The sequence below is a fragment of the Sinohyriopsis cumingii genome, unplaced genomic scaffold (genome assembly GCF_028554795.1).
Source record: "Sinohyriopsis cumingii isolate HCF-2022 unplaced genomic scaffold, ASM2855479v2 utg000426l, whole genome shotgun sequence".
Lineage (NCBI taxonomy): Eukaryota > Metazoa > Mollusca > Bivalvia > Unionida > Unionidae > Sinohyriopsis > Sinohyriopsis cumingii.
The window spans coordinates 3554484-3570255 of NW_028315897.1; the positions used below are offsets into that span (position 1 = coordinate 3554484).

At 35.6% G+C, this 15772-nt stretch overlaps 1 protein-coding gene across 3 annotated transcripts in view; it reads right to left on the bottom strand.

Moving 5' to 3' along the window:
- LOC149774084 (E3 ubiquitin-protein ligase TRIM45-like) overlaps positions 1-15772 on the bottom strand; it is a 330018-nt gene that overhangs the window by 70394 nt on the left and 243852 nt on the right. Inside the window, exons 6-9 of one of the 3 annotated variants that reach the window (XM_089945721.1) lie at positions 9323-9346; positions 6806-6889; positions 5822-5905; positions 5056-5139 (exon numbers count right to left, since the gene is read on the bottom strand). In XM_089945721.1, coding sequence (XP_089801847.1) covers positions 5056-5139; positions 5822-5905; positions 6806-6889; positions 9323-9346 — 276 coding nt within the window. Of the gene's footprint in view, positions 1-4628; positions 5140-5821; positions 5906-6805; positions 6890-9322; positions 9347-15772 lie in introns of those variants that run through there. The other 2 variants (XM_089945722.1, XM_089945723.1) reach the window with 2 other exon arrangements.

Genomic DNA, 15772 nt, shown 5'->3' on the forward strand with positions numbered 1-15772 from the left:
CGCAGATAAATAACCTGTTGTTTGGCCATTTCGAATAACTGGTACAAAATCTGTTGTGCAAATTTTAATTATGGTTTTAATATTCATAACCACACATATTTTATTCTATGGCATATATAGGAGAGATAATTTTTCAGAATATCTTCATTTACTTTAAGTTAAATCAATATTAATCTTGAAACCTGTTTCTCCACAATTTGAATTCCTAGATTTATGACAGTATCTGCAAATTTAGCAATATCACCATCAGTCAGTATACTAAATTGTCACTATACACACACATATATATATATATATATATATATATATATATATGGTAATCGAATAATTCATAGATTCAACGTTAAAGGACTTAGAATGCAATCGTTTATGTGTCTTATATTAGAAAGATACATTATGTATAATGCTATGCTGACTAACGTAAACACGTACACAAAAATTATTATTATATATTGATTCTATACCACTAAGAACTGTCTTCGATATCCTACTTCTTTAAACATTGATAACGCGTATGAGTGAGATTAATCGAATCAAATGGCTTGAAACAATTGAGTAGAAGACAAAATAATCTGAAAACAGGTCTGCCTAACTATTTATAGACCAACGTTTGAAGAGTAAGCATGTTACTATGGGAAATTACAATTTTGAGCTTCATAGGTTAGCTCCCTTTTACTTGGCTTTGCAGTCAGTCTTTTTATTCAAACTAGCGCTGACATTCTTATTTAGCACACCGATGTGTAGAACGCCTTGATATGTGTTGAGATCATTTAATACAGTTCTTTATTTATTGACAAATGATACTTTTTACCCACGCATGCCTGCCAGAAAAAACACAGAATTAGACAAATGGGTCAATATTGTAGTAATCTATGTCCCAGTGTGTTTTAATATCTCATTGAAAATACTTCAGAGTAATCACTTATAGTTTAAAGTATTAACGCATTATACTAACTCGACACTTTCATTGGGAAATTGTTACTGCAAGAGATAAACTCATTGCTACTTTTTAAATGTCTCTATATCTTAATTGGTCTCGCAGCAACAAAAACAGTGCACACGTCGTATCTTGTGTAGGCTTCACCTTTGATCCATTGACTTGACCATACAGAACACGACACAAAATATATAAATGATGATACATAGTTGCGTTGACATTTCGCTATAAAATCCAAAAACATATTCAATAGAAAGCAGGATACTGGAAACAAAATAAATCATCGACAAATTTGTTGTTATACCTAAGAAATAGTTGCGAAAATTGCAACACCTCGTCTAATCATTGTGTATGCATTAAATAACATTAATTTAAACGTTGTGTTTGTACTTTCAAACAATGCAATCTGGACACGTACATAAGGTACAAATATATTTTTTTGTTGTTGAGGCCATGACGTTGAACTAACAACCTAGTTGTCTTGAACACAACACAAATATCTCGTGTTATGTTAACGATAATCTATCGTCCAAATGTTGTGTGCATTTAAACACTTAAAGTTGAGACTCTGAAACAGGTTGCTTAACTACATTCCCTTCTTTTAGTATTAACCAATATCAACCACGCCGAGTCACATTATGTATCTTGGTAAAGTTTTCTGTCAACATCTCCATAAAGCTTGGAATAGTAAGTACCGAATAATCAATAAGTAGCATAGCATATCATGCACTTTTTGAAACGAGTACGATAATTATGTTGTCGGTAAAGCGCACTGTGTACACCTAGAGACTGAGAACGTATTTACACTTGTAAACGTAAAAGGCTGCAGTAGTAGCTTTATGGAGGTCCTGGCTCACTTTTTCCTCCGTGCAAAAATTGAGCGATGCCCTCTTGATAAATACAGATAGGGTGTCGGGGTTTCTGGCTCAGTTGTTTGTTTATTTTGTGCGTGTGAGTGTGTTTTCTTTGTCAGTGTGTATATTAAATATGTTATCGTTTGTTATGTGCATGTATGTGTCCGATGGCGAATCGGTGAATGCCATCGGTGGAGTATCGGTTATAATCAAATGGGCAAAGTCCTTTTATGGTAATGAGTGCGTAAAGATGCGATGTCGATGGGATTTCAATGTCCTCATGGTGCAATAGTGTAGATAACTATGTATTGCTTGTATGTAGTGATCGATCATTGCGATTTTAACGACGACATTTTATTTTACACCGTTAGCTTTCTTCTTTAAGGTGCCATCGCCAAGACCGATGCGGTATATTTTGGATCGAAGTTCGATAACCTCAACACTTTTTGAACTTTCCTCGGACTTTTTTGTTATTATTGCAGAGGAAAGATCTATGTGTGGGATGGTCGCTGAGATCGACAAGTTATTTGTGGTCGAACATGTCTTGCTACAAATCTTCGTTGTGAATTTTTTGCACGTGCAAGTCTGTATCAAGCATGAGCTAAGTAGCCCGATCTCTATATTTCTTTTTGATAAAATCACAAAAAAAACTTGTGCATGAGTATTTTGGAGAGATCGAGAATGGTCGCGCCGACGTAGATGAGATTATCGAGCTTGGAATTGTTTTGTTTCTGCATTCAATGGTGGCGATATCATCATCAAAGATTTTGATGTGGAAAATGGCATCATATGCTCTTAACAATTTCACTTCGTTTGCCGATGTCCAGTGTTTCTCATTTTTTTTTCTTCTGAAGTTTGAATAAATGTTTTTCAGAAGTCTGTGATGGTTTTACCCGTTGTTTCGTGTATAGGTTGATGTAGGTTTTCATCCACGGGGACTGTTGAAACTTGATATTGCGATGAATTTTATGGAGCAATAGTCGGTTCTAGATATCTTTTTAGAGAAGACGATGATGCAAAATGTACATGTTTTTATCCACGAGAATGGGCACACGTTTTTTTTTCATCTTGTTGTCTCCCAGACTGAACTATTTTTTATCGCACTGTTCCCGAGACAGCATTTCGTTATCGATAAGAAATCGTTCAGTGCAGAATGGATAATCGTTGTGAGCAGCGTAGAGATGGCCTAGATAAACGAGATCGACCTCGACGAAATAGCCTACTTGATTGGCGAATCCTGCTCGATTTCCTTAAAGGAACTGTTCTCCGGTGATCAAGTGAAATCCGCCTATGGGAAGGGTTTGTGACATGGCCCAATGATAGAGTTTGTTCGCGCGAGATAAATGATGCATGTGGACGACTTCGTGGGATCGTAGTTGGTCAAATAAAAGGGCTTTGAAGCCTTTGTAAGCTTTGATATGTATCCGATTCAATCAATAATGTCGATACACTATTCGTTACTTCAGTAACGGTAAAGAAACTAGAAATATAATCTGCACCTTCGAGTATTGACTCGCACTTTAATACCAAGTTGCATCGTCAATTTTTCTTTTCATCAAATTTAGAACTGTAGTACAATCTTGTCAGGCGTTATTTGGCAGACACTTAACATTATCTCATTAAACGCTTAACTAAAGTATTTGAATGATCTATTGTGAATGACCTATTGTGAATGAGCTATATTGAATGACCTGTTGTGATACGAAGCGGTACTATTGACATTTAATTCTAAATAAGAAAACCTCTACTAGAAATGAACTGAAAGCTTCGTGGTAAAAAGGTGCATTAGATTCATGGAACAGGTTGTGATTAATATACACATTAAAGAATCATAAAGCAAATGTATGGGATACATACACTTGTATTTTTTACTTAAAGATGACATATTTTACTATTTCTTTTTGCCTGTGTGTGCAATGTGGTGACATAGACTGAGCATGGATACATGTCAGACCAATCATTTTTAATCCATTGGGCACCATATTCTACCTCCATACAAGTGGAGTGCAACAGCAAACAATACAAATTCTGATTCGGCATAGTGAGCTGACAGATTAGGATATATGCTGTTTGCTTCAATGATGACTCATAACAAATAGCACACATCAAGATCAGCTATCACATTATGTGCTGGCAGACCTGGGTTTGCAATTGGTCTCACCTTATGATCAAACAAGTATGGTAGGTACTAAAAGTTTAAATGCAAGCCGAACTAGAGTTAGCGTAGACCAAGTTCTGCTAGAAAATTAAATCAGGATCAATAATGTTCAATTTAATTATAAACAGTGTGAAGATCACACAACATGTTCTGCTAGAGAATCTGGATGCATATCATATGGCTTCTGATAAACTAACTAATCAACAAGTCTATTGATTTAAAAATTCCTTTGTTGAGGAAAGCACAAAGCATTATGACGGGACAGTCATTAATGGTATTTCTGAATATGTGGCACATACTTGAGAATATAGCTTCATGCATATCTTATTTTTATTGACAGTGCACTTGCATATTTCACTCTCTACCCAAACATGTTTAGCAAAGCAAAACAGAAAGAAAAAAAAGGAACAGGCCAACATATTGAAGTTCTCTAATCATAGTGTTAACAAAAACTCACATTGCATTAACTTATGCAGTTAAGGACTACAAGGAAGAAGGTTTGGGGCTATGATCCTTGGCATAATTATCAAATTGGTATTTTACATCAAACGAAACAAAATGTATGCAAAGAATAACACTTTAAGGTTTTTTTTGTATTTATTCCTCTCTTCAGTCCCATCCTCAAATGCAGCTTCTCACTACCAGTGGTGGATACACATTCTCAGACTTCTGTGAACTTCTCAAAAGCAAAGAATATTCTTCAAAATATTTCTAGTAGTGCACTGGTTCTATAACATCATGTATACACACACTGATGCAATCACATGAACATGTCTATACAAATACATTACACTGTCTAAGCATTTTCATTTATGAACATTTTGACCCAAAATGACTGTTAGTGCCACATTAACGTGATACAAATGATTGCCAGTGTCAACACTTTGCAACCTGAATGTTTCCGATCGACAACTTTTAACCAAAATGTGGCCTGTCCTGCTACAATGACAGCATATAAATCGTTGCTAGTATCAATACATGTTTCAACTTGTAAGACCTGACCGTTACCCCAAGATACATTGAACAAAATTATTATTGGCACAAAAAGGTGTATCGTTATCTGTACAGCACAAGTACAACCCACCGCATGCCACAAGTAATGTTACCTGAGCAACGTGAGCAGCAATCTGGTTACGGAGGGTCTGTATCTCCTTCTCCGCCTGCGTCAGCTTCAAGCCTTTTGTATTGGCCTACAGTTGGTATAGGTAATGAGTAATGTTATGTTTCAGCCACAGCTTTGTATTAAATTAGAGAGCGATTGTACAGAATTATTATTGTCAGATAAAACAGCTCATATAGATGTATGCGGCAATACAATACAGCTTAAATATAAAGCCGAATTAAGTTTACAAAACTACAATTTGTGACAAATGATAATTTAAATAATTTATGTATGATCACAAAAAAGTATCTTTCCGTATCGAATGAAAATTTATTTTTTAAACACGTATTGATTATTGTCAAACACGTTGTCTTGTCTATTTATGGATTTCAGTATTAATTCAAACTTTGTATGGCATTAGCGCTGATTGTACATGGTAATAATCAGGTGGTCACTAACCACGTGCTTGCATATTTGTTGAAATAAGTAGACACATAAATGATACACAAGATTTAATATAAGCAGCGATTATATCCTTATCAATACTATTTTGTATTTAATTATCTGAAATAAAGGCTGCAGAAAATTACATATATTTATCAAGGACAATTTCTATAAACAGTTACTCAGTTATGCTACTTGTTTGTTTATCATACTTTTATTTGAACATTTATGTTCATAGTAAAGATAATTGTTTATGAAACAACAGTTCCAACATTTCAGAGAATGGAGAATAGGGGAAAACAGGAAAGTTTCAAATACCAACATACATCAGCTTTGGTGTCCTCATATTGTTTTCTTGTTTTGGTAAGTTCTTCCTCAAGGGTCTTAACTGTTGCTTTCATCCCATTAGACTAAACACAACAGGAACATGCAATATATCGGATTAGTAAAGCCATTCGAAACAATTGATTCCGTACGTTTCTCTATCAGTCTAAATTTCTTTCCTGAGCAAAGTCTTTTTGTATGATTAAAATTTAGAAGTTTGACAAACATAAATGCATCCTGAATGAACTGAAAAGTATCAAATATACACGTTTCTTACATGCATAACCTAATTGTGCACGTTTAGCTTAAATTGAGATATGCAAAATATACTTTGCTAGGGAAGAAAGACATAAGGTCTATTGTGAAGTGACTATTAACGTCGTTACCATCACACAATAATACAAAACATAATACAAATCGTAAAGAATATAAATAACGCTTTGGTCTATCAGAAACTAGTATGACTGTTGCTGGTATGAGAATAATGTTGTTAAATAATTTATGTATGATCACACAAAAGACTCTTTCCGTATGCAAATGCAAATTTATTTTTTAAACACTTATTTATTTTTGTCAAACACGTTGTCTTGTCTATTTTGTGGATTTCAGTATTAATTCAAACTTTGTATGGCATTTAGCACCGACAGTACATGGTAATATTCAGTTGGTCAGTAACCACGTTTTTACATTTTCTTAAATTAAGTAGACACATAAATGATACACAAGATTTAATATAAGCATCGATTCTATCCCAATCAATATTATTTTGCATTTAATTATCTGAAATAAAGGCTGCAGAAAATTACATATATTTATCAAGGATGATTTATATAAACAGTTACTCAATTATGCTACGTGTTTGTTTATCACACTTTTATTCGAACATTTATATTCATAGTAAAAACAATGTTTTATGAAACAAAGGTTCCAACATTTCAGAGAATGGAGAATAGGGGAAAACAGGAAAGTTTCAAATACCGACATACATCAGCTTTGGTTTCCTCATATTCTTTTCTTGTATTGGAAAGTTCTTCCTCAAGGGCCTTAACTCTTGCTTCCATCCCTTTAGACTAAACACGACAGGAACATGCAATATCTTGGATTAGTAAAACCATTCGAGACAATTGATTCAGTAAGTTTCTCCACCAGTCCAAATTGCTTTCCTTAGCAAAAGTGTTTTGTATGATTGCAACTTAGAAGTTTGATAAAATTAATTGCATACTGAATGAACTGAAACATATCAAATATGCGTGTTTGTTACATACGTAACCTAATTCTAAACGTTTAGGTTAAATGGAAATATGCAAAATATAACTTGCTAGCCATGCAAGGCATAACTTCTATTGTGAGGTGATTATTAATATCATTACCATAATAAATTAGTATAAACTATAGTACATGTCGTAAAGACTGTCAATAACGTTATAAGAAAAACTCGTATGATTGTTGCTGCTATGAGACTAATATTGCTAATATTGTCTCTTTTATTCGTTGAAAAGGTAACTTGCAAGACCTGTGCACTAAGGTCCTAAATTGCAATTCAAAAATGTGGTCAATATATTCATCAAGCATCGGAAAATGGCTTCTTTCGACACATTTAACTTATTTCTTCATAGGTTCCTAACAAAACGACCTAAAGTATTTTCTAATAATCATAAACATTATCAATTATATGAAAATTGGACAACATCTACCTCTTGGTTATGTAATGCTTATTTTATAAAATCATTTTTTGATAAATGGCAACTGAAAATTCAGTTAATTTACTTTCAGTTGCAATACTAGGTCTGTCTATATGCATGTCTTTCTCTCTCTCTCTCTCTCTCTCTCTCTCTCTCTCTCTCTCTCTCTCTCTCTCGTACATGCATACACTTCATATTGTCTTAAAGTAATGACATTAAAATTGCATTCACCGTAAGTGCAGGTTAATGGCAAATCTCCTGCAGCCGTAAAACTAAAATGCTTCAGGGAGTACATATTATACCTGAGTACGTATATTCCATCGTTCTGATTTGTTTTGAAGAGAATAACCAAGTCTGTTTAAATATGTCTTTGTACAGTATGAAATTAATAGTGTTGATGTTATTTCAATCTAACATTACCTGCAATATTGAATGAAAATAATCAAAAGACCAACAAGAAACCGTTGAATTAAATGATTAAATGTCAGAAGATAACATCTGTTGATTCAACACATTTAACTTGACTTTCCCAAATCTTACAATATATATATATATATATATATATATATATATATATATATATATATATATATATATATATATATACAAAGAGAGAGAGAAAGAGAGAGAGAGAGTTAACTAGTACACTTGTAGAATGCTGCTTAAATGTCACATATGTGCATATTATTTGCTTTCCACACTGGGAAAGATGTGAGAGTTGATATAGAAGATAGCCTATAAATCATGTCCTCATGGTAGAGTCAGGTAAACTACCATCTATTGATGAAAGAAGTACGATGTAAACACATTCGGCATTCTTAATTTATATACTGGTAAAATCTCCGACGAATCAGATTGTTAAAGAAAGCTTTATAAGATTTGTGATTCTAGTATCATCTGCGTTTAAGAATAGAAACTCTGTGATTTCTTTGTACAAAATAACATGTGGTACAGCTGTATTTTGAATGCTCTATTAAATTGGTAAGAAAGCTTAACTCAGAAATGGTCATTATGCCCCACCACAAATACGTGTGTCATGTGATGTTACCGGTATTGTTAACCTGCATTCAGATTTGCGTTTAGGTAATTGATAAGTGGAATTCATAACATAACGTAAACATGAACTTATATGAAAACTATTCTTAGCATCGCATTCTAAATAAAAATGAGCATGTCAATGAAACACCAAGGTTCCGATGTGTTAGCCCTATCTACAACTTGGCAGATCGTTGAGATATTTAAGTCATTCAGGTCTATGCATTTCATTCGATGCAGCGAATCAGGTTGTTAAAATTTAAATGCTGTTCCTATACGATTGAGACAAGTGGAGCGTACAGGAAGAATGGACTCATCAATAGGCAATGTTCCACTGCCGGTTAGTGTTTGTACAAATACATCCATTCCCTTATATGCACATGTAATTAATTATATCTGCCTTATAGTCATACTTTCGATATTAAACTTACAAAGTATTCTTTTCAAATCATCTGTCTCCGCCATTTTTAGCCGACGTACAATGCACCGCTGTTACAAGCTACTGGTTATTGGTATTGCATACTAAGGGACACAACTCATGAAATCAAATAGATGGCACTAGGACAAAGCGCAGAAATATCTGTACGAGCCGCCAAGGTGTAGATAGGGTTAACACATCGGAACTTTGACTAGCGAAAATGATGAAAAGGTAACTTTATAAATATTGCCTTAAATTGTGTGCGTATCTACTTTTCAGGCGTGTACGCTTCTTAATAATCGGACAAGTTCCTTGTGAAAGACAGAACGTATGTTTTATTGACTGAGTGGAGATAAATTAATACTTACCCATTCTTTTATTTGTTTTTCTTCCTGAAGAATATAACAAATATTATATTAGAAACGTTGAAGCAGATGTAGCTTATTTTGTCTCAGACATTCGATGCAAACTTATGCGAAAGATGTAATTACAGCGTATATGGCTACTTTACCCAACTATAGCACAACGCTGCAGTTTGACATGGAAAGGTTGGGTCAGACATATCTTTAAACTTTTCTCTTTCTCTTTATGCAGAAGAAGTGAAAATAAGGAACTGCATAATTAGGTACCATATAATACATATAACTGTATATTATAGACTGGCCTACTTAGACTGCATGATACCAGTAACAAACATATTGATTCTATTTCTGCAAGTAAATAACCTCATTGTGCAATTTATTTGATACATTCACATTTGGTTATAAGTCTTCCATAGCTGTATTAACCCTTCTATCTGTCGTGTGGTGGGGGGGGGGTGGTCATGGATCAAGTGATTACAAGTCGCCATTTGTTTAAGCTAGCATTCTATCAAATCGCACATAAATGATGTTTCTCCGAAAAAGATCATTGTTATCAATCGTGTAGAAGCCTCGCGCAACATTATCTGAGCCTACATTGATGATCGGGAAAAAATAACTTTTTTTTTCATGTCAATTGATCTTGATTGGGCTATGTCCTATAAACACGAAGACTTCTTCAGCCCAATAAATATCACCCTGCCCCGTTATTGAACTAAACTTTCAAAAATTACATGTGGACGGATCTTAATTGGGCTCATTTCCTAAAAAATAAATTGAATACTTTAGCCCAATAAACATCACTTTGCTCCAGCATCTAGACACAAGTTGATACCAAGAAAACAATATATTCACCATGTCGTTGACTGGGATAATTTCCTATAAAAATTAAAACTGGTTGAACCCAATCAACGTCAACGTGGTCAGAGATGAGTCGCTTTCGTCCAAATAATTGATATAAATCACAAGTGTGAAATAATCATTAAGCAAACTTCCGTAAAAATGTAATCAATCGACATTAGCATCCCTACTTCACTTCTGACTCGACTTGATCAAGTTTTATATTGATGGGTTATATATGATAATTCTTTTGAATATCCGGGTAACAATGTGGATGATAAAATACATCTGCGATTGACCATTCTACTCGTGTAATCATATACTGCTGGCGTGAATTATGTACTTTGTCTTCTATCGAAACTCGAAACAGTATAGTCTCAATAAAAATGTTTTTTACACGCGATAAAATCGCAAGTTGATTAACCGCGGCTATGTCGTTCACACGATTATCTGGGAACAGTTTACACCATTACGATATTAACTCAAGTCGAAGATTTTGGCTGCTTCAGCATGAACTCTATCACGTAATATTCGTCCAGCGATGTGCATTACTTCGTCAAACATATACTTGAACGGGATCACATTGAGAATTCCAAGCGCGTTGAGCTTTTAGTTAATGATAATCGACCATTCTCATATTCGTCGCTAGCCATTGCACAATTCAATCTATCATAAACGTCCACATTTGAATGTAAATATTCTGCATAATCATACTCTGATTCGTCAATGAAAGTTTGATACACCCACGAAAAATACAGTTTATTGTTCACATAAGGATTTTCTATCACGTGATTATAGTGATACAGCGCCTTTGGAGCTGGTTCCGCAGATGATAATCTATTGCCGTATTGAACTAATAATTCGGCGGGGGGTGGGTGGGTAAGCATGGTTTTGTTTTCTGTTTCTTTTATGTTTGTCCAGGCACATACATGATTGTGTATCCAAGCGCGTCCAAGGGTGCTTATACTGCACAGTAGCCAAATGTATTTCAGTTACACATCTAGATTTATGAGTGATTCATTCAGTAGCCTTCATAGATCATAACCAAAATGCCAAAAATAAATAAATAAAGCCCCCAAAACCCCAAAACATTTGTGTAAACCACGTATTGACAATCGAAACACCGTCTTCTAATTGCAAAGTCACGTTTTCTTCGTTCTAGAGATGACTCGACCTGATAATATCTAACTTGTGCACTGACTTGAGCTATTTCTTCCACGGAAATCTTACCCTCCCGTCTAATACAACTACATGATTGACTATTGTCATAAATCTTTGAAGCGGAATCCACTATGTTCTGCTTTCTTTAGTATCATTATATCTCGCAATATCCCATGAAACTCATTAAACATCAACCTATCAGCGACTGCATTGAATCTTCGCAGCAACTCCTCATGGACTATAACTGGTACTTATACTGTACCGCTTGTGTCATTTACATTCATCGTTACAGAAGTATCTACTGATCTTTTGCGGTGTTATCTTAAATCTTTTCGTGATGACAATACAAACATTTGTTCTCAGTGGTTGGTTGTGTAATATGCGGCCTCATAGTTATGATTATCACAGGCCGAAGCATCTCTATAGTCACCGCTGTGTATTCCTTGACAGCTGTGGCAGTATTCATGCGGTACTGCTTCGTTGCATTTATATCCGCCGTGGTTTTAACTTATATTAAGTGCCTTAGCCGTGTTGCGATTAAGCATTACTCAGAAAATACGTTGGCATATTTAACTTAGATGTTCAACATCATACCCGCATCACACAGTACCACTTACTTCAGCGTCGTGATAAAATAATCTTCAACTTGTCATCCCGCGATCACATCGATATATGATACTGACACAGCTCGAATCAATTATGTAATATGATGTCAGTGACAGGGGTATTCGCATGTACAACTTATCGCGAATACTTTGGCGTTTCTCAGAAGTATCAAATGATTCTGTGAAACACATCTGGCACATACACTATCCATTCATAATGGTACGAGAGACAATCAATTATGTCGTGAAACCGAAAAAACAATTCAACGTGGATATATGTAAAATTAAGTAATGTGGTACCGTCACGGCCAGAGATATAGAATCACATATTGATGATGCGAAACGATATCATTGTGGGCACGTTCGTGACGATATCTAGCCCAGTACATATACGGGAATATTTTTATATCCGTTTCCAACTGCGTCTGATTTTGGCATTTTTTTATATATCTCCATTGTGCTATATTAAATGTATACAAACGTTTTTGTATTTAACTAGCAACGTCTCCTAAACATTGTACAATACAAATAATATTCAGCACTATATTCTAACATGGCAAATAAAGCCACATCACAGTTGTAATACTAACGTCTTTGTACAGTAGTAAATATAACGCATTTGCTTGTGTTGCAATCAATACATATGCGTATTGGTCTTCTAGCATAATGCTTTTATATGGACAGTGAGTCGCATAAGTCGACGGAAATAGTGCTCTCGTTAAATCGTCTCTTTATGCAGTAGCTACGTAAAAAAAATGTGCCTCGATTAATCCCTATGCGATGAGTTGTGAAAAGTTTGATATCGGCTTGTATTATATATTTATGTGATTTTTAATTATGCACACGAATAAACGCCACGGCTACCAGCGTGAGAAAATTTAGCAGGGGTGGCATGATTTGGTTTGAACTATTTATAATCGCCGCTATGGTATAATTGATTAGGTCACCTTCGGCACGTGATTCAAATAAGTGGTGACAAATAACAAATAATTGGTTCCTCCGACATACTTTTTTGCAATGTTGTGATTTGGGTACGAGTCGGCGTGATAGTATTCATGACAGATACGTCGCCACGGACTAACCCCAATAGGGTATTGAGTGTATTGGTTCTGGAAGATACCAAATTAAGTTAATTGTTAATATTATTAATTCGCATTACAGCTGATCATGTCACCCTGACTTTGTTATCTCTGGTGGTAAATTGTGTTTTTAATTCAATGATATAGAGTTGGAATGTTATAATGTTATCCTTGATTAGTTGAGTCGTGTATCAATCTGTGTAAGTTTAGACTCGACGCCTGCGTTGTGAACTTCAATTAATGACAATGTTTTATTTAGCTCACCGAGGGAACCACCTTTGTTTTTCTTCCGTGGTAGTCAGCGTGCGTATTTCATGTTGTAATCCTTCCATGAAATCCGTTATCGATATATCATAGCTAATTACTCACAGCCGTGAGGATAGTGTTACAAGTCAGGTATGATGTAATATTAATCAGATGAATTATATTCGGAGCAGTTCGAGAGTCACAGTATATTCCCAGCTGATTGCTGAATGAGGTGATATCATTGTGTTGTGTTTTAAAACCTTTTTCCAGCCGAACGTAATCATTAGTTGCAGACACGGTCGTATTCGATTTCTTTTGAAATGTGTTTACTTCTACTGTGATGCCTTAATCTCTTCAATGATACGAGGGGTCCTTGTTGTACACTTGGATTATTCACGGCAACAATTCCCATTTAACATCTCGTTCCAATTAATCTATGTCGACATCGATCTCGATAATTCTCCATGCGCACACAATGTATCCACTTCATCGATGTTCTTTGCTATTTTTATGATTGTTGCTATTTATCATCAACGAGACGATTCGTCTTTGTATTCTGACGGTTTCCAGTATCTGAATGAAGATGACGCCCTATTTTCCTTAGCTTCTATTCGAATATGTATCATGAGGTATTTATCTCGTCTAACTTCGCAAAGTGTTCCAAGCTTCCAATATCAGCTTAAATTACTGCTAGTTCTCTTGCTGCTTTGGCGAGGGCGGTTATATAACTCAGTGAATTATCAACAGAGTCTCTTTGAATAATGTTTATGCGTCCCGGTCCACTTTATTGCATTCTTAACGCACAGGCAATTGACCACCGCTATGGATGTGTAGTCTACGTATGAACACCTAACTGGCCAGTAGTCTGTGTGATTCAGGTATAACTGTTTCACAACGTCATCAATCACAACTGGATCTGCTAAATTCGTTGAAGATGTCTTACCGACATTAATCGCCCCTGTCATAGTTGCTACGGTTAGTGGCAACTATTTCTAGGCTCGATAGTCTTAAAATAGTAGGGTTGTAACAACGACGAATTTATTCTGACCAGACGTTTACAAGCGTACATGGGGACATGGCATCTGATTAGAGTCAGTCGCCGTGACTAACACTGGTGTTGATATATTTTGATCCGTGTATGATTTACCTTCCACACTGGCTTCCAACTATAGTATTGTTATATCTGTGGTTGTTTCATTGTCCATTCCGACCGGCCAATCCATCGTTCCCACGTCAAGACTTAGTATCTACATAGTTACGCATTTAATCGATCACAGCGAGAGAGTAAACCCGTGGGGACAATCACAGTCGTAATTGCGTCATGGTCGTTATAAACCCTATTCTTCTCTTAAAACGAGAAGGTGCGTCTGCACGATAAATGTATCTACGTTGTAATAACCCGAAAGAATGATCACTACCATGATTGGAGCAGTGCCGCTTTGATCCTCGATTCAAGAATTATTTTGACAAGCCAATAGCGAGAAATGCCGTGTTGTGAGTCACTGAAGATAAATGAGCGACGACAAACGCTATCACCAGCGTGAAATACGCTGTCAAAAGCACGATCACGCGATTTATCAAATGTCCCATATTTCAAAAGCATCCTATTTCCCCAATATATATTCTAGCTTTGGTCTCTGAGAATTATCCTGATTGTTATCACGCTTGTCAAATTATTCCGCCAACTACAATTATTTTGTTGCTGAGATTTAAGTTGTTTGCAAAGTGAAAATTTAACTTCGTATTTGCTTACGCGAACACAGGGTGTTGAGTTTTACGGGCGCATTTGATGTCAATAACATGTTCTTTTACTTTATTACAACAACTGTTGACGGTTGCACAGGCGGCAGTGTGGACTGATTTACCAAAACGTTTGCTATAACGTGTTTCTTAATAATCCCGTTGGGAACATTATTTGCGGAGATAATGCCTTTCATACACAAAATCCGACGCTCGAGATTAAAATGTGTTGATCTCGAGGCACAAATCAATTACAGGAATCCAACCACTGTAGACCGCGGAGCAAACATTCTTATCAGTAATGGAACAACTACATCTGACATTAGATATATGCGTTTAAGAAAATCTGCATGTGATTTCCATGAGGTGGTATTTAATCTACAGTTACCGAAGTGACGAATGAATCTACAACGTGATGCATATACCGGAAAAGGTAACATGGAAATGGTGCCACCACGGGAACAGCCAACGCCACCTCCAATAGTATTGTCGTAACTTACTGATCATCCAGATCTTGGCACATTATGATATTTTATATCGCCATCGCTTACGTATCCGTCTTTGTAATTTTCCTGCGTTAAAGACGTCGACTTTTGTTGTTTATCGCGATATAATTTCCACGCGACAAATCCTGCTGAGGTCGCGATAATTAACTCCGCGACCACATTATCGTTAATGACTGCGATATCTGCCAATTGCAAAAACTTTGACACTAGAGTGCCAGTTTTAACCGGAGGAGAATTCATGACACCCACAACTAATTTTAGCATTCATTATTTGAGCGCAAA